Here is a 25,784-nt window from a genome sequence, read left to right as displayed (position 1 = left end):
AATTTTGTGTGATCGGTACTTTTTTCTGAAGGATGTAGATTATGGGCTCTACACTTTGCACTGGTACCAGATTTGTGACTTGGAATAGCTTTGGGGAGAACATGAGCATGACCTTTTTGCACTGTTGAAACAGAACGGGGAGCAGCATTTCAGGGGCTGGGATGTCAGGTCCAATGCCAGTTTGGGACTGAAGGCCAGAGCTCTCTGACAGAGCAGCAACGGCTTAGGATCGTTTTGGAGTTGTCATCCGTATCAAACCCTACCTCTAGGATCCCAAAGGGGAGCGAAAGCCCTACCCAAGGGAGGCGAGGCAAGGCAGCAGAGTCCTCGCTCAGGCGAGGCCCCCTCGCCTGGGAGCACAATCGGAGCCCCGGCAGCCACGAGGCGGGAAGCGCAACCCCCGCCGCCCTGTGGCAAAGAGGAGCCCCAAGGCGGCCGGCGTGCGGGGTGGCGACCCCCTCTCTTAAGCTGCTTCTAGGGAGGCTCCCCCCACCCGGCACGCCGACGGCTCGCCTCCACCCGCCGGGGCCGGCCGAGGGCTGCGGACGGGCGGGCGGCCAGGGAGCGCCCTGCCCCCCGCCGGGCGGGAAGCGGGACGGAACATGGCGGGCCCCTCTAGCGCCCGCTTCCCCGCCTTTCCCCGCGCCGCCGCGCATGCGCGGCAGGCGGCACCGAGGCCGTATCCCTCCGCCAAGCCCCTTTTGTCGGGGATATTTGTGTAATAAGATAATACCTGCGCCCCATGGTAAGTGCCGGGCGCCCCTCGAAGCGCTGCCCGCCGGCGGCCCGCGCCGCCTCGCGCCCGGGCGCGCGCCGGCGGCGCGGTGGCGCGGCGCCCCTCCCTTACGATCCGCTCGCCGTGTCCCTCCGCCAGGCGCAGCGGGGACTTTTGTGTGGGGCTTTTGGGCGCCGATGAGCGGCGGCCTCCGGCGCCCCTGGTTGTTGTCGCGGCGGCGGCGGCCGGGCCGGCAGCACGGTAAGGCCCCATCCCCGCGCCCCGTCTCTCCCTCACCCCCCCCGGGCCGGCCAAGCTTTTCCAGGTCAGTCTGCGCCTTTGTATAGGGCCCTGTTACCGGATGTGGAAGTTGATCTCTTCGCTGGTAAAAAATAATTCCACTTCCCCCGGAACCCGGCGCCGCGGCTCCCTCCGCAGCGCCCAGCCCAGCCAGGATTTCCTGTTGGGGAGAGCGGGCGCGCTGGCCGGCCTTCCGGGGACCCCGCCGTGCGGGGGGCGCGGGCAACGCCGGCGGCGGCCTGGGCCGCGGTGGCGGCCTGGGCGGCCCGCGGGGCGCCGGGCGCGGCCTGTGGGGCAGGGGCTGCGCCGGGGTTGGGGGCCGCCGCGCAGCCGGCGGGGGGGGGGGGACGACACGACGACGGGACGGTACGGGACGACACGGGTCGCCTCGGGGCCCAAGCGCCCGCGCCCGCCCGCGGCGGCCCCTCTCCCGCGGCCGCGGCTGCCGCGCAGGCCTGGACGAGCGCGACGCGCCTGGCGAGGGGCCCAGGCGCTGAGGGGCAGAGCGGGGCCCAGCTCGTCCCGCGTCTTTCCCCGCCGGGAAGCCTGGTCTGGGCCGCGTGGGGACAGCCTCGGGCCTCGCGTGGGGCGGGCTGGCCGGTTCCTGCCCCGGCCCGGCGCCCTGGGGGCGGCTGAGCTGCGTGCCGGCGCTTGGCGCCAAAGGTGCCCTGAGGAGAGGCAGTTTCGGTGGGAGGGGAGCGCTTCCCTCCTCTGCGGTGTCCCTCACCCGGAATCTGTAACTCTTGCTCTGGACTCTTAATAAAGCGTATGACGGGAGCGTAGCATAAACGTGGGATACGATGCGTTAGTTCGGACTGTGGTTTTTCTTTTCTCTCCTGGTAGTCGAGGTAGTTTCTGTTGGTGAGACGCTGTCTGATAGCACGTCGGTGAAATCCCCTGAAGGAAGTCGTCTGTGCTTAGAGCTTTTAACTTAAAGCAGTTGTATGTTTGTCCTTTAACCTGCTTACTAAGGTAGCTTTTATTGAATGGCAAATGCTGCATATTAGAGTTAAATGTGCTAAAAATTGTGAATGCCCACCTTGGAGTACTTTAATGTTTTTTAAAAATTATTCACGATTTCTGAAGTGTTAGTAAGACTAAGCAGTTCGGTTGAACTGTGTATGCACACAGAAATACCCGTAAGGGTACATAAATCTGCTGTGTAAATAAGAGTGTACACGGCAGATCAGCATACACTAGGCATAGAGTCTTGTTCGTGACCTGCTTTCTTTGCTGAAAGCGGTTTGTTTTCTAGTTTTTTTTAGGCCTGTGTGCCAGACAGAAACTGTTGAGGAAGATTCCTCATAATAAAACAGATGCTTTAATTAGAGAGGCTGGTGACTTTTGTTTGAGGATATTTTCAAGTTTCAATTAATCTGAGACATACTCTTAAGGCTGTAGTACAGTTCAAAGGCTGTATCACAAGCCCTTGGATTCTTCATGTCAATCATAGCTGCGGTAATGTGACCTTTTTGGCATCTAGTGCCAAACTTATCTGTGAAAGGTTTGTAGCTTATTGGCAGTGCCAACCCAAGTCTTGGTTGGTGCCAATGGTTCACCCTTGTTGCATAATAATATTTTTTTAAATGTCGCATTTTGTTGCAGATAATGGCCAAATCTGCGCTCTCTTTCAGGACAAGACTTTCCTACCATCTGCATTATTTAATGGAGTTACATGGATGATTGGTGCTAATTTAAGTTAACGTATGCACCTAATTGGTGGACAGACCTGCATAAATACAGGCTTGACTATCTTAACCACTAAGCTATTCAACAATATGTTTGCTTTTCTGATCTCTTTTCTCAGATCAGATATTTTTCATCTGATGCATACTTAGTCCAACATGAAGGTCATGTTGCTGTTTAAACAAACTAGAGAGAATTTAGTTACGAACACAACACAGTCATAGAGGAAAGCTGAAAGCACTGGAATTAAAGCTGACTGCTATCAGTATATTAGTGTAATTTTCATTATCGTAATAGAAGTGTGGATATTCTAAGCCTGTGATTGTTTCTATTGAGAATTGAAGAATGACATGTGAAATCATTGTCAAAACACGTTTGGAAGGCTATGATTCCCTTAGGAAACAATATAGGAACTTTTTGAGTTTATCCCATGTAAGTCACTGTAATCACTATTGCATGATAAATATGGTAAAATCATACCAAAGTTTTCAAGAGATGCTAGCACGTGGAAGTACACCTAGGTTTAATGCAGACCTTCTGGTTCCTTTAAAAAGTTACAAAACTAATTGAAATAAAAAACTTTTTGAAGAGTTGTTCTGAGTTCAAGTATTGCGCTGTTATATCAGGATATAAAAAAGATTAAAAAAAAAAAAGCAAGTTGATCCTATTACTTCAATTCTATTAATGATCAGAACTGAGTGCTTGATTAAAGATTTAAATAGTTTTTGCTAACTATTTGTACTTCAAAATATTCTTGACCTTGGTATGGATAGGCATATAAAATTAGATAGCAATTACGATTCTAAATTTCTAGCGATACTGTGTAATGTTGAAATTGGTAGGATGATAGCGTTTCTGAAGACCAGGTCTGGCGAAGCAGGTTGATTTTTTTGAAATAGTGGAAAGAAAAAGACATTCTGAAAAGGCCATTCTTTTTCCAGATGTAATGGGTGTGAGAGATGATGGGTCTCAAGCTATCTTCCAAGCACAATTCTGCTGCATGTCACTTCAGTAGAGAAACCTATTTAATTAGCATTTTATGGAACTTTGTCCTGGGTTTTTTAGGAGTGGTTGGAAATCCTTATCACAGATACAGTGTATATTGATTCAGTTTCCCTTCTGGTAAATTGCACTGCTGCAGTCCATGCTCTTCTAGTGTAAATATGTCTCTTTTAGGAGCATACCTTGGTTAGAAATACACTGGTGGCTGTGACTTCTCCATGTTAGCAGATGTTCTGCAGCAACTGTTTTGTGCCTGTTGATTTTGACTAGCTGATGTTCACCACTGCAGTGGTAGAAGGGGAATAAGGCTGGTCCAGGATCCTTGGGGCAGGACAGCAGTCTGAAAGGTGCTGCAATATTTTAAGCCAAACCTAGTCTTCTTCCTTTGGACTGCAGACTCGGCTGCTCTGTTGTCTGTAGGCTGTGGTGTGGTACCCCAGGCTTCCCAAGCTGTGTCTTTTTCAGCTCCTCTCCCTCCCCACAGAGCCCTTTTCGCACACAGTTCCACCTAAACTCTGGTCAAGTGCTGTTATATACCCCTGTGGTAACAGCATGATGTTCAGAGTTTTATAGAACGTATAAAAACTTAAATCTAAGATGGATACAAAAAAGCAGTATGATTTCCTATTGAACAGAAATAAAATATACTTCTGTATATAATAGAATTTGCAATAATAATTTGATCTAAGTTTTAATTACCAGTTAATTGTGGCATCTGGCTAATGATACTGTACAGAATGCATTGCAATAATGAAATGTGGAAGTTCAGGAGGTGGTTAATACAAAGAAGTCCAAACCCAGCAGAAGCTCTTCCCTCTTTACTCAATTGTAGACAAAACCCTCTGTTCCCACAGTTGTGTAGGAGCTGTTAGAAGTCCGAAAACATACTCAGATTGCCATAAGAATAATTATAACAGTCTCAAAACTTTATTTCAGAGCCAGTGATGGTTTTATTGTCTGAAAGAATCCTCATACAAAGCATTACCCAGCTGTCGTGGTAGCCAAGCTTGGTAGAAATGACACAGTTACTGAAGAGTACCCTCTAACACAGTTCAGTAGAGTTGATTTGTGACACTACATGAAGCAGCAGCAGTACTCAACTAAGAGTGCTGCTTTGAAATGGAAATCTCATTTCAATTTAAAATATATTTTATTGTACTGTATATAGAACTTCGCTTTTGATAGTATCACTGCTTATTGTAGTGTTACTAAATGATCTCAAGAGAGCAGCTGAAGAATTTTTCCGGAAAGGGAAGAAAGGGAAATTCTGACACTGCAGACCCTTCTCGGTATGTCTCAGTACTAGCAGTGGAAGAGTATGGGGGGAAGTGTGGGGCATGTTATTACTCAAGGGTTTCCTGACCTTGCATTACTGGTCCTTGGAATGATCTGCCAAGTAGAAATCAGCTACTCTTGAGAAATTTTGTGAATGCTAGTATTCATTGGTTGAAAGTGACTAAATGTGCATGAGTTTTGTTGGAAAGACCTCTTCAGTTACTGTTAGTGTATTAGTGACATACAATGTGTTTTTTATCTTTGAGTTCAACAGTATAATTTTGCTAGGTTTTTAACTTTCTTCCACTAGATGGCCCAAGCATGCTTTCAAGTACCCTATGAGAACTGAAACTTTTACTTCACTTCTAAAATAAATTCATGTTGTTTTAAAGTTAAAATTCTACATCATGAAACATATGTAAACTTCTGTGATGCTTTGTGCTTGTTTAAAATACAAACACTTTATATTAACCAAGAGAGTGTTGGTTAATGCAAGTAATATGTGGTAATGAAGGTTACGTCACGTATGATCTTCCATGTCCCTCTTTTTCCTTGATTAGAACATTTCTTATTGAGTGTAGTACAAAGCTGTTCAGTTTTGCATTGAGATGAGAACTGATGTACTGTCACTCTGACAGTGTGTTCAACAGTAGTGGTTCAGAGAGACTCTGAAAAGGTGTTGATCTCAGGCTGAAGTTTGTCCCTAAATCTCCTGGGAGTGAGCCTTGTATTTTGCAGGCCACCATAATAGATTTTTTTTTTTCTTTTTGCTGCTTGATTTTGCTGTATAGGGTGTTGGTAACAACTTTGCAGTTTATTTCACCAGTATAGACGTGGTCAGTGGCTTCTGAATAGATGTAGTTTTTAAATGTACGGACTGTAATTTAATTTACCTATTTTTGTTGTCTAACACATAAAGCATAAGCTTGTTATCAAGGCTGTCTTTTTGGTTAGTGGAGAAAGACAGGTATACACAGAAGGCAGCTCTTACCGTGAGGGTGGTTGGACACTGGAATGAGGTTGATGAAGTGGTGGGATGTTCGTCCACAGAGACATTCAAAACTCAACAGAACCAAGCCCTGTGCAGCCTGAGTCTGTTCGGCTGGCTCTGACTGGGATATTGAACTAGGTGACCTTGAGAGATCCCCTCTAGCCTCAAATATTTTGTAATTCCAAATGGAGACTTTATTAGTTCCTTTTCTCTACTGGTGTTTAAACCAAAAATAAATACAAGGAAAATGAATTTTTGTCTTTCTGAATTAGTTACTAACTTCAGTATTTTGCATTAAGTTCCAGCTTTCCTTTTGATTCTGAGGACCTTGATGTGGTGGTATTACACCACCAGAAAAAAGTGTGTGTGTGTCTGCGTGTGCTCTTTTCCTTCTTAAATTGCACACACCCCCCATGCCGCCAAAAAAACCCCAAACAGGTGCAATAGAAAGGGAGTGCTATATTCCTTCATTTCAGTGCTGCACTTGCCAAATGCCCTCTCTGTCCTATTACTGTTTTATATCATTACTCCTAGTGTCTCCCTTTAACAGGGATAGTAGATTTTCTTATATTCCTGTTTCTCTTTTGCTCTTTCTCTTTATGGAAGAGAATAGGCTGTTGTCCCTTCCTCTGCATGTGACTCTGTGCTCCTTTTTTCCTTCCTTTTCCCATTGTCAGTATTTGTCCTGTCCTGCCACCTTCCTGCTCCTCTTCCCTTTTCTGGCTGGAGACAAATCAACATGTCCATGTGTATTAGAAGGATGGACATAAATGGAGTATTATTTTGGTGAAGGGGATATTGCTGCCTGCAGTCAGTTCTGTAGACAAAGAGGTAATCTGCTCCAGTTCATGGCTCTACTGATACATGTTGGAGTTCTGCATTTGCAGTATTTCTGTCTTCCTTTCTAATTTCTTCCCAAGTCAATAGCTTTCAGCTTATTGAGCAACATACCACAAAAATTTTGCCAGTTGAGCCAGGTGCAGAGAACTTTCTAAATATGTTTGTTTTGTGGTAGAAGTGTATGTTTAATGGGATTTCTTTCTGAACTGATATATTCTAACTTTGTGTAGGAAATTGTGTGCATGTTATTGCAACTGCTGTTACTAGTAATACAGGCTTAACTTTGCTTGTGACTGGAAACTAAATTGGTGAAAGCAATTCCATTCTTACCATCCTGGTAGTGGAAAACATAGGTATAGGACTAAAACACTAATGATATATTTTGGTTAGTAGTGTGAGTTATGGTTTAGTTCTAAATTTTCTTTTTACTGAACAAATTCAATAGCACGTATGAAATAGAGTGGGTTTAAAAATATGTTATACTGGGAAATCTTTGATGCAACAGAAACATAGATAGGTGTCATTTCTCTACATATAGTTTTGCATGCTCTGTATTATATGGAACTTTAAGTGCTGTAAAAGGGACATAATCTAAAGATGTGAAAGTTTTTCAGCTAGTATCTTGGTCATGTCTCAATCAAAATTTTGCATTTAACATATTGTTAGTAACTGTAGACAGTTGAAGCAAGTAGTAGTGTTTGTTTTCAGGCAGACACTTTAGTTCATATATCTGATGCATGTAGTACAGTAATATATGCTTATTGCATTGTTTTGTAGCTAGGAAGACAGAAATTATATTTTAGGGTGAACAAAATGAAGTAATAGTGATGGACAGACAAGATGTCAGAACGGTGTTGTGTTTTATATCTATCTAAATGCATTTACATAGTGGTACCTCTTAAATACGTGTAGGCATTTTGGATAAGTGAATGTAGTGCCTTTGGGTGTGTGACATAGCAGCCATGATGTAGTACCATTTGAAAGCTGGACAAAGCTACAGAAGGCTGCGGTATCAGGTGAGAGCTTCTAAACCACTTTCTGCTCTAAGAAATGTACATCCAGTTCACTTTAAATTTAGTTTGATATAACTTTACAGCTGCTATGGTTACAGTACTGTACTACTGAAATCTTCACCCCAGTGTCCGTTCTGTTTGGCTGACAAAAGTAGTTCTAAAATCAAGCTGCTTATTGCAATCAGTAAAGCTTGTTCTCATGGCTAAAATACCAACTCCAGCTTTTCAACTTTTCAGAGTAGTTCAGAAATAATAATAATAAAATGACAGTGGCATCTGTGTACTTAAAATAGTATTAATATTATTATTTTTTCTTTATATTCCTTTATGTCCTTCACTAGATGTCACTAGTAGATTTGGGAAAGAAACTTTTAGAAGCTGCACGAGCAGGTCAAGATGATGAAGTTCGCATTTTGATGGCCAATGGAGCACCTTTTACCACAGATTGGGTAATGAAAACTTTTGCAGTGTTTGGTAATTCCTCTTGCTTTTCTCACCTGAAGAAGAAAATGGGATTATTACAATTAAGCATTTATAGTGCAAGCCTTGCAAGTTTCTTGGATTTCTGCAGTCACATCATCTAATGTCCAATTCAAATTAAAATTGTCTGTTTCTTTGTATAACCTCCTACTGATTTTAGTAACAGACTGAATGAGCTCGTTCTGGTGGCTTTTAAGATGAACTTTGAAGTGGTTAATGGGAGAAAGCAGCAATCGTCCTCCTAGTTACTGTGTTTATGCATTTGATATAGCAAAAGGCCTGAATTAAGAAAGCAGTCCCAACTATCTAATACGTGCAGCTGAGAATTCCCTGATGTAGGGGCTCCGAGTTGTCTTTTGGAGCTGCCTATTTTTGACTGGGTTGTATATGGAGGTCAGGTACCTAAAATGCTAGGGTATTTAAAAGCCCTTAAAAGCCTTAATCTACTTAGTGACCTAACTTTCAAGTTGTCTCTGTTTTGAGCAGGAGACTGGACTTAAGTGACTTCCAGAGGTCCCTTCCAGTGTTGGTATGGCGTGTTGACCAACACTAAAAATGGCGTTAGGCCCCTTGAAACATCACACCTCAGAAAGACAGAAAAAACATAGCACAGACCTAAAAAAGTTGCTTCCAGTGAGCTGGTTTTAGTGTGTTATGAGTACTGGAAAAAAAAACCCCAAACCTTTTTTTTTCTCTTCATGCTCTGTAAAAGCCCTGACATCATCTTTCCGTGAGACTGCAAGAGAAAATGATTTTGAAGTGGTGGCCTGACACCTGAGTTTGGTAGCTCCGTAATAATAAGAAATACTTCATACTGACATCTGTTAAAACTCCACTTTTTCTGTTACATTACAGTTGGGAACATCTCCACTTCATCTAGCAGCACAGTATGGACACTACTCAACAACAGAAGTGTTGCTGCGAGCAGGTGTAAGTCGGGATGCTAGAACCAAAGTGGACAGAACTCCATTACATATGGCAGCATCAGAAGGCCATGCTAGCATAGTAGAAGTCTTACTTAAGGTAAAGATTGCTGAAACAAGGTCTGAGGCGGGGATATTACAATGGTTTATGATCAAATATTTGCAATTTCCTTTTAGTCATGAAACCAACATTGAAATGATATGAATATTTGTGCTGTGTGCATTGGGTGCTTTTTTTTCCTATTAAACTGTAATTTATTTTAGCATTAAAATCATCATGATTTCAGGTGAATTATTTATTGCTGTTTCAAAATAAGAGTACTTCCTAATTTGACATTGTGTGAGTAACAGCTTTTAGAACCAAGATATGTTATGTTTTAGGGAGTCTTTAATCCTTTGAGGTAAATAATTTATTTGGTAGTTAGATTGAAGTACTTTTAATAAATCTGTAAATGTAAGATAGCAGGACATTACTGATGGAGAAAGACAATTTTGGGCTTTGTTCTGTGACCAGCGTTACTTAATTCGGAAAATTCTCATGACATAGTTATGCAATGATTTTGTTTGTAGCACGGTGCTGATGTCAATGCGAAGGACATGCTCAAAATGACTGCGCTTCACTGGGCTACTGAACATAACCACCAAGAAGTTGTAGAACTCTTAATAAAGTATGGAGCAGATGTTCATGCTCAGAGTAAATTTTGCAAAACGGCATTAGATATTGCAGTAGACAATGGAAATGAAGACCTTGCAGAAATATTACAGGTAATTTCTGAATCATGATGTTAAGGGAACTTACAGCAAAGTACTTGTTTACACATGTAATAACCTAAGCTTTTAATACAGCAGCTGTGAGACCATATATTGACTGGTAATGCTAAACTCCAGTCTAGTTCATGACATGGAAATGAGATTTATGTTAGTAAACATTAGTTGGCTGAAGAACATTTTCACCACCTACAAAGTCAAGGATAAGTATCCATTATTTTCTTAAATTTGAGTGTTGTAGTACACAGAACTAGGTGGAGTCTTCACAAGCAAGGTGTAAAACTTAACTCCCTGCTCTGCCAGTATGTTTTGACTATACCCTAATGCTCAGTTAGCTTCATATATGGATGTTAATTTCCTAACAAGTGGAGATCACGAAAGGAGAGAAGAGATGGCAATTTTTCTTGAATTAGAAACACTAGGGTTGAATTGTTGGAGAAGTGATTGGGATTGGGATTATAATAGATGCTTCCATGAAAATGTGTGCTCACTGTTCAATGGTGTTCTTGAAGACAAATTAAGTGCTGAGCATTATTGAGAAAAGAATAGAAAGCAAATGAAAAATACCATTATGCCACTGTGTAAATCTGTTATTCCTCTACATCTTGAACTTTGTGAACTTCTGGTCTGTTCCTTCAGCCTCCTCTTCATTGCAGAAAGGATATAGTAAATAAAAGTCAATAATAGTTCAAAGAAGGACAAAAAGAAGACTGCCATCTACAATTCATGGCAATTACTAAGCTGTCAGAGCCAATTTTCATGGCATGTAGTTGCCACAGCGGTCTTGGTTCTTCAGGCCTCTATTTTAGATACATGAGCTTGCATATCTACAAACGAGCCTTGTCTTTATATGGTCCTTTTTGCTTATAATAAATGCTAAGGAGAACTAGCAGTGTGTCATTATTGTCTTTCACTTCAACACACTTTTTGTCTTTAGATTTCACCCAAAAAATCCATGTTTCTCATGTACTTACGCAGAGCACAAGATGTGACATGATGTGTGTATATTGCATGAGTATAATGAGGGAGATCTTTCCTGTTTGAGTGGAATGTGCAGTAATTCTAGTTCTTGGTAAATAATTCCTTTATAGCTACAATTGGAATTATAATATTACCTTTGTCGCCTAGATTGCAATGCAGAACCAAATCAATACGAATCCAGAGAGTCCGGACACTGTGACGATACATGCAGCAACACCACAGTTCATCATTGGACCTGGAGGGGTGGTGAACCTAACAGGTCTGGTATCTTCTGCAAATACATCAAATGGAACAGGTATTTAGATGTTTATAGGATAGCTGCTGGGATTTTATATTTTAACTAATTTTCACTATTTAGTGAAAAGGCTTGAGGAAAAACAGTGGTAAGAATAGACTAGTTACCATGTTCCTCTTCAGTGTTTTTTATGTGTCGTAAATATCTAGGTACTTAAAACAACAGTCTTCAGAGAGATAAATTATCAGAAGTTGTGTTTGCTTAACAAACTTGCCTTTAGAATAGCACTTTGGTTCAGCAGAATGTTGCTGAGAACAGAGTGTGTCTTAGAAGCTTCAGTGCAATAATAATAAAAACGGGACTTCACTGCTTTTAAATGTCAGCTAACTTTTTTTTTTTTTCATCCTACTAGATGAAACAGGAGTGTCTGCTGTACAGTTTGGAAATTCATCAACATCAGTATTAGCCACATTGGCAGCTTTAGCAGAAGCATCAGCTCCACTGTCTAATTCTTCAGAAACACCAGGTTAGAAAGCTAAGTCATTTAACCTCATTTAATAAACTAAAAGTACATAACTGGCACTTCTGGAGGTACAGTTCATACAGAAATGAGATGACAATCTTCCTTCCTTTTTTCAGCATGAACAAAATTTTTCCTTTGCTTTTACCTGGAAGGTTGCCAGATTCATGTATACAATTATTTCTTAGTAAGATTTCTGACCACAGCTGATATCTCTGGGCCTAACGTGAGTAGCATTCATCTTGCTGAAAGCAAGCATAATTCAGAAGATTGAATTTACATCTTTGTCTACATACAGTTTAGTTGCATGTGATGGGAGAGTGTTTTCTTAAATCCTTCTTCCTGCTAAATATTGGGAAATGGCCCCCAATGTTGTTTGCATATACTTTTGTCAGCAGTTTTCTTAATCTTTCACCCAAAAGGCACAAGAATATTGGTGATCTTAATGTGCAGTTTTCCCATTGGAATGTCTATGGGTCTTATTTTCAACATTGAGGCATTCTACTTGCATTTATAATAATATGTAGTGATTAGTATGTCCCACTTCAGAATGATACGCTGCCATGGCACTTCAGGTAAACGTAAGCCTAGCAATACATTATTCTCCTAGGAAAAAGCAGCCTCCATCCCTTGCTGCAGCCATATGCACACTCTCTTATTCCATAAGGCCATGACAAGAAGCCAGAGACACAAGAAATTCCATTGCCCCTAGTTCACAAGTTTTGCATTCCTTTTTCTTAACACAAAAACCCTTCACCCCTGCCCCATGGATCTTTGCCAGTTACTGCTTTGTCTGAAAAAAACCCTTTGGTTAAGGTTTCGTACTCTGCAAGTTGCCCTGGATATCTTTCTCCATTCTTTATGAATAATGTGTTGCTTGCTTTGTGTACTTTTTCACTTTTGTTCATTACAATATGCAAAGTGAAGAAAGAAATGACAGTCACGAGTTTTACAGCATCAAAGTGGATTATGAAGACTAGTCATTGCCACTAACAGGGTTGAGAAAGAGAGGTATAAGCAAGGAAAAGACCTCCTCTTATAATTTTAGCAAGTTGTAATACCATCTACAATAAAGTTAAAACATGATCAAAAGCTTCTGAATTATTTAAAGGTACTTTATAAGAGGGTGCCGCTAAACTTCTGTTCCAGACCATGTTTTCCAATTATGGTGTACATTAATATCTTGCCGCTGCATAAAAATCGGGTAAAACTAGCACTTAGGAGGTCAAGTGCTATGTTAATTCTTTGTTACCTAGCTTTGGGACACAGAAATCCCTAGGTTTTGTCTCTGAAGTAGGCTATATGGTGTACTTGAATAAAAATGTCTGTTATTCTGAGAGTCCCAAAAGGTGTTTTGGTGGAGACCTGGCTTTTTGAAGAAAGCTGTGAAGTATTTCATGCATACTTTACTTGCCCAGTGCTGTTTTGCATGCGTCCCTCCCCAGTTTTCTCGGGCAGTAAGGTATGTCTGTAACTACTGGAGTTTTACGATAGGCCAGATTGCTTTTTTGTTTATTTAGTATTAATAGTATTTATTATACTGATATGTAGCACTATAGCCTTATTTCCAGGCTAGCTTGGGATTTTGAGCACTGATACGTTATGTAGCAAGATGAGCCTAACTTTAAAGCCGGTGACTGGAGATCACTGGAGAGCAGCAGCCCTCTGTTGATCAAGGATTTATGATGCTTATGGTAACCTGAATTTTTCTGAACACGTTTCTAAAGAAATGCATTAATTTTGGTTTTTTGTTGGTGATGGTCAGTACGATAAATTTTACAGAACTGAGATACTTTGCGTGGCCAAAGTCTTTTGTACTTAATTCTCACAGAATTCAGCTCTGCAGAAGACATCATTCTTAAGGACACAGTTTTCACTGAAAATGTGGAAGAGATCTGTACTCTAAGATTTGCTGGCATGACAGCTGCATCCCAACATATACCTGAGTTTTCATCTCTAAGTGTTTTGAAGTCCTACAGGATTTCTTCTTAATACAGCTCTACTACTACTTATCAAAGCAGTACCTAAGTACAGCTATACTATATTATGACATATAAATATTGCAAGTGAAGTGGATGATTCAAAACCAGAATGCAGTGCCTTTCGTTACAGAAGCAGCTGCTCATTTTTTCAATCAATTAATATATTTCAATGATACTCAGATCTAATTGTAGGAGAGAGGAACTTGAGGAGGGATTGCATGGGATTACAGACTATTAAATGTGTATTCAGGACTCAGCAGTAAACTTTGGTGACTAACAGAGTCTTCTCATCTTTCATGGCCCTACCCTTGCAGTGGTGCAGTTTAACCTATGTTACATGTCAGTAAACCACTGAAGATAATATATTATCAGAGAGGAGGCAGGAGGTGACAGACAGGAAGGAATAAGCTTGAAGTCTTGATGCAGTAGCTTCCTGCCTTCAATAATGCAGTGTGCATCACACCTAACCCTCCTGTTTATTTCAGTTCTTCTGCTTTGATTTTTATGCAGATGTGTGGGCAATCTTGCAGCATCTTACTGTCTGCAAATTATTTCCTGGGTTCTCACTCCTTTAATAGTTTGTAAAGTGTAAAGAGTACAAAAAGCAGCTTTTTGTCACCTGTACATCAGTAGTAAGTGTGTTCAAGGAAAAAAAAAAGGAAACAACAAAAAAAACCCCCTTCTCTGTGCTTATCTTGTAAAAGATCCATTTATAAATACTCTCAAAAATTGTAGGATTGAGAATTCTGGTTTTGGTTCTTACCTTGTATCTAGCCTCCTGTATTTAAGACTGTATAAGCTTGCATAAAGCACTTAGGTTCTGCCTTTTATGTTGTTTGTGTCTAGGTTTTTCTCCTCTTTCAAAGTTAACTTTGCCTGATCCCTTCTCCCTAGTTCCTCATGCCTTACAGTTAAAAAACCATCAATTTTGTAAAACCAAAGAAAGGAAGGTGCTTCTCACTGGAGCTGAATAGAATCATGCTTTTTTTAATTGTTACTCAAATGAAGTGTGTATAAGGACATGGACTTTACGTACAAATGTGGTGCATAATGTATGTATGGAACTCAGAGTTGGACTAGAGAAAAATCTGGTTTAAGATGTGTATTTGGAATGCAGTATTTGGTGTGCTTATGTTGGAATTAGGCATATGCTTACTGCATATGCAGGTGTTCTCCCCCCACAGACACTGCAGAAGAAAATAATGCACATTAATGCAGAGATTCTTGAAAATAATAGTGCTGCTGTTTTGAATGACTTCAGCTTCCCTTCAGCATAAGAAGTAGTGTGGTAACTAATGATTATATGGATATAGATATGGAAGGAGAGCAAGGAGGGAATAAGGGCTGTATTTATGGGGATATTTTTCTTTTATATAGAATAACTTCTTTTTAGACAAAATCTCCATTTTTCTTTCAAGGTCTGAAGAAGTCTTAATAATGTTTCCTTCTAGAACTGAAAGTCCAATGTTGAGTTTGAAACTGAATGATCAGAGCTGTTTGCCACAGCAGCTAGTGTTGGCACTTGCAACTTGGAATTTTTATGATGGTGGTCTTTCTTACTGCTGAGCCTGTACTTGGAAGCCAAATCAAGTTCAATACAACAACACTTATTCATGTAGGACTTACTATTTTGGTTTACTGAATAAACACTCTGTGAATATTTAAGCAGTGCTGTAGGACAGTAATCTCTGAACATAAAGATCTTCAGAAGACAATGACTGCATCATTATTTGAACTACAGAGTGATTTGTGTGTGTGTGTTATATTGTAATTAACTTAAAAGATGAAAGCTTCAGGGTTTTATCTACCTTCTGTCATCTCAAGCATCACAACACAGTCTATATGGTTTTAATTTAATCTCTGTAGACAGAAAGCACTCTAATGCCTGTTATTTAAATCAAAGGCTTTGCTTTTACCATGACAAATTGAAAATAAAATACAGAGTTAGTGTGCTTGAAATTCTTTGATTGTGCTACTAGTGATCTTGTTCTTTTTCTCAGTATCTTGTTTTAAAAAATAACGGTGGTAGTGCGAGACCCCAGTTACAGTGTATAGTGCAAGCTGTGGTATGTGTTGTAGTTCTGAATGCCTTTCCCTTATCTTACCTTGATTTATAGATGTAATATAGAATTGTGAGAGGTCACTGCTGTATACTCATTATCGAATCATGAATTTGAAATACTTAGTTCAGCTGGGATTTTTTTTTTACTTTTACCTATAGAATTATGTACATACAATGTTTATATTACTTTTTAAGCTTTACCTTTCTCCTTCAAAGGTGTAAAAATGTCAACTCTGCAAAACTTTTCATTTAGTCCTGTTTCATACTTTGTATAATAAATAGAGTTGTGGTTGTATTTGACGCACCCATGTAGTACAGACAAAACTTTAGGATTTTCTAGAGGTCCTTCAGTCTGTTACTGTCTTGAAGACCATTATGGTAAGCAGAGAAATCAGGGCTGGGTCCTGAGGTACACCTGGCAAGACACTGGTTGAGGAGAACTTAGTCCAGCTTGTATACAATGCAAAAGGTATTCGTGTTCTTAAAAACAACTCTTGTTCTTGCTGCTATGTTAACGCTGAACCCAAAGCGTCAGTTTTGAGTGGGGTGTATCTATTAGGAAACATGCTAAATTAAAAAAACTATTATATTGAGCAAGGTAAACCAGGACAGAGCTGCATGTGTATTTCAAAATGTTAGTGTTTTATGTTGGCCTGGTGAAAGATTTCTATGAACAATATAATATGTAGTAGTGCATTAATTGGGGGGTGGACGGTATCAAGTTTTAAAAGACAGGGAAGACTTTTTTTCTCAGCTGCATTTGAAATGCATTTGAAATCATAAAGCTTAATTTATAAATTGACTTAATTCCTTTACTAATCTGTTGCTAGTTGTGGCCACAGAAGAAGTTGTGACTGCAGAATCTGTGGATGGTGCTATTCAGCAAGTTGTCAGTTCTGGAGGTCAGCAAGTTATTACTATAGTTACAGATGGCATTCAACTTGGTAATCTGCATTCAATTCCAACCAGTGGAATAGGGCAACCAATCATTGTGACCATGCCAGATGGGCAGCAAGGTGAGTGGAAATTTGTATGGTTTGAGCTTGAGGAACTATTTTAGTTACAGTAATAATAATAAATTGTTAGATGCAAATAGCTTGGACAATTTTTTGTAATTATCAGTTTAGATACGTCTTTGAATTCTTATACTGCAAAAGGCTTAGACACATGAGCTACTGCAGCTCAGTGAGTTACCACATGTCAGCTGAGTCTCTTGCATTAGGAGAAAGAATGGAAGAATTACTAAACTGCATGGAAGAGAAATGAGACATTTAAGGGGAAAGCGATAACTACTTGCTTTGCCTTCAATAAGTTTGATTCTTGCAAACTTGTTATGAAAACTAGAAGATGGAGTAAAACAAAAGCCTTCTTCCCATGCTTATGCTGTTGCCTTGGTGGAAATACTGTGGGGAGGTGAGGCTTGGATTTAGAAATCTGATGCGTGAAGCAAGCTTAACAGAACAAAAGCCAAGTCCTTACATGCTTGAGGCTTTAGAGGAGCAGTGGCAGAACCAGTGAAGCCAGGGTGACACAATTGTTCTGTTGGGCCATATGCACTTTGTTTGTGGAAGCTGCTAGTGTAATAAATGCAGTTTTGTGACATGCATGTGTTTTGGGTGGTTTCCTTTAAAGATGTTCTGCCACTACTATTTAGACAAAAATTATTCCTTCTCTGGTTTCTTCATGAGCACTCCCAGTGTGGAGCTTGAAGAGTTGCATGCTGGAGACAAATTATTTGATTTGCAGTCGGTCTGAAGAAGTACAGCTACATATCAGAAAGCATGAATGTGTGTAGATAGTAATTGAAGTAACACTTAGGACATTTATTTGCCAGATGGTTGCATGAGTAAATTAGAGTATGAATTTCTTTAGATCCCTAATTTTTTTCCTTCAAGGTTAATGACTACTGGATTTTCAGATTACCGAAGGTGTTCTAATTAATCAAAATCAAAAGCCAGTTTTGTATTTAGTATTTGCTTAAGAAACATTATAAAGATGGTCTGCTACATAAGTTACAGAACTGACAGACTGATAACTCTGCTGCAGTTCACTTCTGTGTCTGTTTACTCTGTGAAAAACAGCAATGATACCGCAGTGACAACTAACTATTGTAGACCTCAGTAACAAAGAATTTTAAAATTCTTTAGTAGCATACGAGCAGCTAAAGTTTTTAGTAAATTTTCCCCATGCTGACTTTATAATGCACTTTATTATATAGTTGTGTTTTCATAAGGGAGAGTCTCGGCATTTTATTGCTGTTAATAAAATTACTTGTATTATATAAAATCATATAATTAAATATTGTTTGAAGTATTTATGTGTACAAATATGTTTTCAGTATTAACAGTTCCAGCAACAGACATTGCTGAAGAAACTGTGATAAGCGAAGAACCACCAGTGAAGAGACAGTGCATTGAGATTGTTGAAAATCGTGTGGAGTCTGCAGAAATAGAAGTAAGGAGTATATTACGTGATATGTGTTAATGAGAGTGTTCAGCACTGAGTATCTGGTTGTTGTTTTTTGTGGTGTTGTAGAGTTTAATTTCTGTGTTGCCACAGAATGAAGTGTGTGAAACAATAACTTGTTCAGTTTCCCCTGTTACTGGAATTAATCTTTTACAAAGCTGTAAAAAAATATAGGAGGGCTGTTTGCTTCATCCTCTGGTCATGCACGTAAAAGTGACACTTGTTTAAGTATATGATAAGTTAATATTTTTGTTTTTCGTTTAAGATCACTAGCTAGTTTTTAAAAGCAGGTACCAATATATTATCGAGTAACTTGACTCTTTCCGCCAGCAGTGAATGAGAGTACTGTACCCTCATCTTTCTGTTATGACCACGTGCTTGTCCTGATTGTGAGATCATATTTTTAGCAATGTTTCCTTTCCATTCATGATATCTAGATAACTGTTAATGGAAATGTGAAACAGTAAGATTCTGTGTTTGTCAATTTTTATCTGTCCCTCCTGCCTGGCCCGCCCCCCCCCTTTTTTTTTTTAATTCTAGAGCCATTTAGTATTATACATCTTGCACCATCCTGTTTTTTTAAAATTATAGTGCAGAAGACCTAACAACAGTGAGAGAGTTTTTCTTTTTATATATGACAAATAGATGTAGCTGTTCAATTTAAAATTGTAGCTGTTTTTATATTATATAGCCACAATAGGTCAACCATCTCATTCCTTCTAACTGTGCTGACCAGTTTGGGTCAAAAGTATGAAAATTGCTGTCTGCCTTGACTAGGCTGTAAGTTCTCATTTTGTCAACTCCATGATATTTCATTTATCAAAGGTTGTATTGTCCAACTTCTGTTCATATTATGAAATTGTGCCTAATTGAATACTTTTTATTGTACAGTATGTGCTATATGTTATCCATGTCTAGTAACAATAATTACCACCTTTCATCACTTGCTTTCCCTGTCCCTAAGTTGTTACATCAAATACTTTTGGCCTTTGCAGCTTTGTGGTCATTACAGATTATCATGACAGTTGAAATTTTCTTGCTGCATTTTTTAAAATGTATGACTGTTAAAATAAAAGCATTTATTTTGTTCACGCTTTTAAACATCTGCCTGAATTATTCATAAAGGAAATTATGTTTCCTTAAGTATTTTAATAATTCTGTTAGGTGAAGGAAAAAAAATCTAGATTGGTTAAGGAATAAATTGACATGTTCCTAATTACAGATAGTTGGTATAACAGTACAAATAATTCTTTTAAGGGGATTACCAGTTTCAATTATATATTTCAAACACATTTCTCAAATATCAAGAGTTGGTTTAAATGAGTTACTTTTATCTGTTACTTTTACGTGCAGGTTTTGATGACTGACTTTGTCCCTGTCTGTACAACTGGAAATGCACATGCAGACCTCTGCCTCTGTGTGGAGGCCAGTTGACATAAGGAGCCTTATTGTGGTTCACAGGGGTGTGGTGCTACCTCACTTTGGTAACAGGGGCATTAAAGAAGTGCACATAAAGTCAGTTCACTTCAAACTTTGTGATCACAGAAGGTGGTAGATACTTGAATTTCGAGGGAGTAGGATGCCTCCCCTCATTAAAATATTTTTTTAATGTAGAAAACCTTTATTGTTTGGTTTCTTTGCCTCACTGGTGATTCATTCCTTTATTTCATTATAAAGAGTTGATTTAAGGCTAAGAGTGCTTTCTTCAGCTGTTTTAAATTCATAGTGTATGAACAGTTAACTGTAGTGTGAAAGTCTTTAGGTTGAACATCCTCCCATCTGTGTGAGGTGACAAACTTTCCTGTGAAAGTATTGTGAATGAGTAAAGCTGTAGTGGTGTGTTTCGATTTTATCTTTTGGGTCTGTTAAGTTCAAACGTTTCAGCTCATTTTGAAGGTGATGGCAGTTTTCCTAAACAGTTTGATATTTTAAAGATAGGATGGCAGCAAAAAAACCCCTGTCACACAGATACTCTGTTTTTCATTTTCATGCATAATTCATTAACATACAGTGATTTTTATTTTCATTCTTGAATTTGAGTGTTTTTCCCATGTTGCATGTCTGAAAGGTGACATGCATTAGAACCAGGACAATCATTTCATTAGACTAAAAAAAAAAAAAAAGCATAATTGTAGATTAATTATATTAGTGAATTCATATCCCTGGTTTTTCTGTCGTTAAAGAGAATCCTTGGTTTGGTTGTTTTAGTTACGGGTGTGCCTGTTGTCAATATATAGACTGATAAGAAAAGCTACATGTAATGAAGAAAATTCCCTGATAAAATGGAAGATTTCTTAAGAGCACTCAGGATCATCTAGTTTGATTTTTACCTGGGTAGGTTTTTATACTGATACAAAAGGACATCAGATAATTAGAGCACTTTCAGTTGTGTTCTAAACAATGCCCTAATAACACTTTCTGGATTTGATTAAATTAATAGCCCAGATATAGTCCTCCCTATTCTAGATGTAAAAGTTAAGGAACCAATTTTCACTGTTCAGTCCACTGTAGATCTGCATTGTTCCTCCAGAAGCATTGGATTCTTTCCACTGCCTAGTTAGACAGTATACTTGGCCTCAGTTCCTTAACTCATTCTGTTTATGTTAGGGCTATGACTGTCTAAAAACTACACCTATTAGTTGCTGGACTAATTTACATGCTTTGAATTGCTAGTCTGTCTGGTAGCTACTGGTTTTATCTCCTTGTCTCTGCCACTGAGACTTGGTTTTCTCCTTTTTTTCTATTTCTTCCTTAATGTGCTATACTCCTTATGAGTACATGGATCTATTTCTCTCTTCTGTGGGAAATACTCATAAGATGTGGTCTGAGAACCTCTCCATCCCCAAATGTTTGCAATCTGCATACGCTCCATAGTAGTGATAGTGCCTTGCTTTTTGTAATGCACCACAGAACCACTGGCCAGTGAGCTACTGGTGGTTCTTATTCTTATGCAGCCCAGTAGATACAGCAGCTTTGCTTCTTACCAGTGTTAGATTTCTGAGGGGTTTTATGTGACAAATTCATGAGAGAGATAATGCCCAGCTCAGTATATCCCAGAGCTGAGTGCCCTCAAGAGGGAGAGGTTGCTTTCCACATGTAGCAGGATCAATTGTTTTGAATGCTTCCCTGAGAATTGTCTTGTAGCTCTTTTCACAAACTTTCTAATCCACCAGGCTGTTTTACATAAGCTGTTGGCTCCCCTTGTACTACATAGGTGACTTACAGAAATAGCAGTATGTTTTGGTTGGACTGGTGCTGGAACATCATTGGTGTATTTCACATCCTTTGAGATGTAGGCTCTGCCATTCATTTGGCATTTGTCAGTCTAGTTGCTACCTGGGTTGGTTATTCATAAAGTTGCTTAAAAAGCAGAATCCAAATTTTCAGAGGTGGAAGCTGAACTTCGTTTTCAAAGCAGCAAGCAAGATCAGATGAGCTCTCATTTTTTTAGCATATGCTCCAAATGAAGCAAACCCTAGCTAGCTTCCTTCAGCTCTTAAAGCCCTATGTTAAATCAAATTGCACTTAATGGAGTTTGTTCTGTTCTGTATTACAGCTAGTCTTTATAACCTGTTAATAACATCTCTCCTTCACCTGTTGTTTTTGCTATACAGATGCTGCTGTTAGCAATGATCTGATCACCTATGTCATTATATTCCAGCACATTCAGCACAGCATGTGACTGTTAAATGTGACTGTGACAAGTACTAAGAACAGTAACAAGTAGAAGGGAGGCAGAGTATTTTGTATTTGCAGGCTCTGACCATGAAAATATGTGAGTGCATCAAAGAGGTGAAGAATAGGGATGCTGTTATGGGGGTGTGGGGGGTGAAACTTCTAACAACTGTTTGAGGTATTAAATGGGAATGTGATACTGAACTGCTGGGATGGGAATAAGGTGAAAAGGCACCTTACTTTCACTGGGCCTCAGTTTTTCATAAGAGTTTTGTTTTTCTGGGATATAGCTTGCTTCTCTGACAACCTCCTTCCTGTGGCTACTTAACAACTACAGTGGAAAGAATGATTTGAAATCAAATACTACCTTACTCATAAGAGTATGATGCACTTAAATGAAATGGTATTTGGTTGAAGATCAAAACAAAACTATTTTCCAAGCAAATTGCTTTTTCAATTGTGCTCAGTGCAGCATCAAACAAAATGACAGTACCTACATCACTGGAGATAGAAATACATTCTCCTTAGTTCCTAAGGCAGCTTCATAGGAAGTGGCATTTCCTGTATTATTTTGCTTGGAAACCATTTTATAGCCATCCCCAACACACTTGTATGCAGGATGGAGCCTTAAGTTATTCCTTTTGAATTGAAAAATCTTATCTAGCTAAATGCCTGTTAATTCATAAAAATGTGGTGTTGTTGGGAATGTAATTATACCTCTGGATTGCATCTGTATCAATCACTTCAGATCACTTCATTTAGAAACCAGTTATGTTTATATTTTGCTTAGTGGGCAGCTGTCACTTTCCAGTGCAAACTGCTGTTAGATAACAGTTCTTCATTATACTGTCTGATTAGAAATACAACCGAAAGGGACTGTCCTGTTAGGTTGGATTCCAATTTTTGAAAAGTAACAAAAGGAATTGAATCATTGGAGAAAAGTTAATATAGTATGCTAGTATTCGATCACCATGCTTCTACTTTTTTATTTCACTCTTTTTCCATGAAGACTTGCTTTGTATCTTTGCAGCTAAAGAAACTTGGGTTTACTATATTTACACTTCAAGCCTTATTGTGGGGAGTTGTCTGGTGTGATAGTTGATGTCTAATTTACACAGCAGCATTCATATAGGTTTGCCCAAGTAAGAACTGTACAGTTTATACATGATACCCTAACACTTGAGCTGCATGTAAAGGAAAAGTATTTGCCATTTTAACTTGTATTTGATACATATTTGACAAAATACTGCTGGTTCTGTTTCTAATAGGAAAGAGAAACTCTTCAGAAACAGCTGGATGAGGCAAACAGAGAAGCACAAAAATATCGTCAGCAGCTTCTAAAGAAAGAACAAGAAGCAGAGGCCTATCGGCAGAAGTTAGAGGCAATGAACCGCCTCCAGACTAATAAAGAAGCTGTTTAATAAAAAATGAACATACTGCAAAGCCTGTTACTTGCAAAAACCTGCAGTACAATCTTGAACTGTACACTATATAGGTACAGACACAGGATTACATGATAGAGAAGATGCTACAAGTTGATAACTGGACTTAAGCCGTGAGCTCTGATGAATTTCTTGTAACATAAAAACTCTGAATTTAGAAATTGTGAAGAGTATTTAAAATTAAATACTGTAAATAGTTGTTTTTTTTACAGTTTCAAAATGAGTTGATAAATCTTTTTGAAGGGATCCAGAAACACGAGAAGCCAATGTTTTTGTGAAATTTTTGATTTTAGTATGAAACTAACTTCTGAAAAACAGAACAGTTTTAAGGGTGATGTTGTTGATTAAGCTGACAACTTGAAAATGAATTATGTGACAAAATGAATTAACAGTTATTTCTACATAGTAACAACTTAAACTTCTCTGCATAAGACATTTCCAGGTGGAAATCTTTGTACAGCTTTAAGTAGTTGTCTCAGATTCTCTGAAAACCATTTTTGGTTTTTTTTTATTTTAGGTGGTGAAATTTTTATATTTAATTTCAGATATATCCAAGTAGATTTACATGTATATGAAGCTAATATTTTTTAAACTTTTCAGTTTGTACATATGCTGCATGTTTTTATAATTTCTACACATACATCTTGCATAGGTATTTTTCAGCAAAGATGAGAAAAATTATGAGGAAAACATTTAGCCTATAGGTCATTTGAAGTAAGCTAGCAGCCAGTTTTATTGTGGATAGTATATTTCTTGGAAGAATGTAATTTGTAATTAAAAAGAACAAAACAAAAATCTTAATTTACACATTAGAGGCAATTTAAAATTTGGTAGTGGAGGCATTGAAACTTCACTTTGTGTGTCTTACAATTTTCCTGTACAAACATTTTAAAGTTCAGTAATGAATAGAAAAGAATGTCTCCACTGGAACACAAATACTAGTTCTTTTAGAATGTTCCTGTTGATCTATTTTCCCCAGTAGCCTTGAAATTATTTCAGTGATACATTTTTTCTAAACAGACTTTTGCATTTTAATTATGCAATTGGACAAGTAATTTTTTTATGTTGTAGTGATGCTGCTCTTACCTAGCATCATTGTTCTTCACTGTGATACTGTGTTTGTGTGTGTCTGTGCAGTGATCTATTACGCTTAGGATTTATATAGCACGTTACATCTTCAGAGCATTGTAGAATCTTTTAAAAAAAACCCTTACTGTACTGCCTGAGGCAGGTAAGTGAGTGTTATTGTCTCAATTTTATAACTGGTATAAGTGCAACACAGGGAGTGCTAAATGACTGGCCCAAGACCACGTGAATCTGTGGTAGACCGGGGAACAGATCTCGGGAGTTCCTGGCTTCTAGTCCTGTGCTTAGACTGAGCTGCCTTAAGATTGTTCAGTGCTGTGTTACATTAAATTTGCAACTACTGTGCAGATTCCTTTTTTGTAAGATAAAACTCTGCTTTGCTTTGTTGTTCCATGTTTCACTGCTTTTATGGAATTGTTTATATAAACTTAAGCAAAAAGTCTAGTTTACCTATACTGTACACAGAAGAATTACCCTTAAAACTGTACTCTGGCCTACTTTTTCTATTTTACAATTAAATATCTTTTCCACATATATAGAGTGTAGAATCAATTCCATTTCAGTTGTTTTTATGGGCATTAGAGGGTCAAAGCTCTGCTGTGTTAGGCACTCAGGAAAAATATGAAAAAACATTTTTAGGCTTAGAATGGCCTTCAAAGGTAGGAGGGAGGAGTGGGGAATTAATTGCATTATACAATATGAAGTAAAATCTTCCGTCTTCAAACTTGGACTTGAGTTAATAGAATTGGCAGTTAGGAAAGTCCTAAATATCCTAGTATTGGTATAAATTTAGCAACTTTGATGCCGATTGGCAAATTTGACCCCAAAATAATCAAAAGATAATAAAAAAAGGAAAATCTGTGGTGGTAGTTCTTAGGATTATTTTCAGGGATATAATCATGATCAGCTGGTACTAGGACTTGAAGCAAGCCTTGTACAGTGAGTAACTGTAAATTGCTGTATTTTAGGTTTTTTTCCAGAAACTATACAGTATGTCTCTAGCAAATGCAGGAACCAATTAGTCAAGTTAAATGTGCTGGTTAGGCATTGCTCCAATTGAATTATTCTGTGATCAAAATAATGTTTGTGTCCTCACATCCCACAAACTTAACTACAGTTTAATCTCTGTGAACTCTTGATAAGAATTTCAGCGTTAGTCTGAGTGGTGATAGTGGTAGTGTTCACGTCCAAATGGAGAATTTCCCACGGTTTTGACGGCACAGAGCTTTGTAGCAAACAATGAAAAGAACCTTTTCTATTCATTCTGCTTCCTGTGAGCAAATATTCTATTCCTCATTGTCTGTAACAAAATCCTTCCAAATGCAGGGTAGCTATAACAAAA

At 38.9% G+C, this 25,784-nt stretch overlaps 1 protein-coding gene across 5 annotated transcripts; it reads left to right on the top strand.

Moving 5' to 3' along the window:
• The first annotated feature begins 625 nt into the window (after positions 1 to 625).
• Positions 626 to 24,976, top strand: GABPB1 (GA binding protein transcription factor subunit beta 1). 5 transcript variants are annotated; one of them, XM_052808505.1, is made up of 9 exons: positions 626 to 745; positions 8,164 to 8,271; positions 9,158 to 9,325; positions 9,796 to 9,990; positions 11,122 to 11,269; positions 11,622 to 11,735; positions 16,604 to 16,789; positions 18,112 to 18,227; positions 23,183 to 24,976. In XM_052808505.1, the coding sequence occupies exons 1-9, from the start codon at positions 743 to 745 to the stop codon at positions 23,333 to 23,335; spliced, it is 1,191 nt and encodes a 396-aa protein (XP_052664465.1). In that variant the 5' UTR covers positions 626 to 742; the 3' UTR covers positions 23,336 to 24,976. The 5 variants fall into 5 exon arrangements, with proteins under 5 accessions (XP_052664465.1, XP_052664468.1, XP_052664469.1 ...); XM_052808508.1 differs by lacking the exon at positions 626 to 745 and adding an exon at positions 845 to 976; XM_052808509.1 differs by lacking the exon at positions 626 to 745 and adding an exon at positions 1,082 to 1,100 and having other exon boundaries at positions 11,122 to 11,233.
• The last annotated feature ends 808 nt before the right edge of the window (positions 24,977 to 25,784 follow it).

The sequence above is a fragment of the Harpia harpyja genome, chromosome 14, assembly GCF_026419915.1.
Source record: "Harpia harpyja isolate bHarHar1 chromosome 14, bHarHar1 primary haplotype, whole genome shotgun sequence".
In the NCBI taxonomy this organism is placed as follows: Eukaryota; Metazoa; Chordata; class Aves; order Accipitriformes; family Accipitridae; genus Harpia; species Harpia harpyja.
Note: the sequence above shows the minus strand (reverse complement) of the source record. Positions and strands in the feature narration are given on the sequence as shown.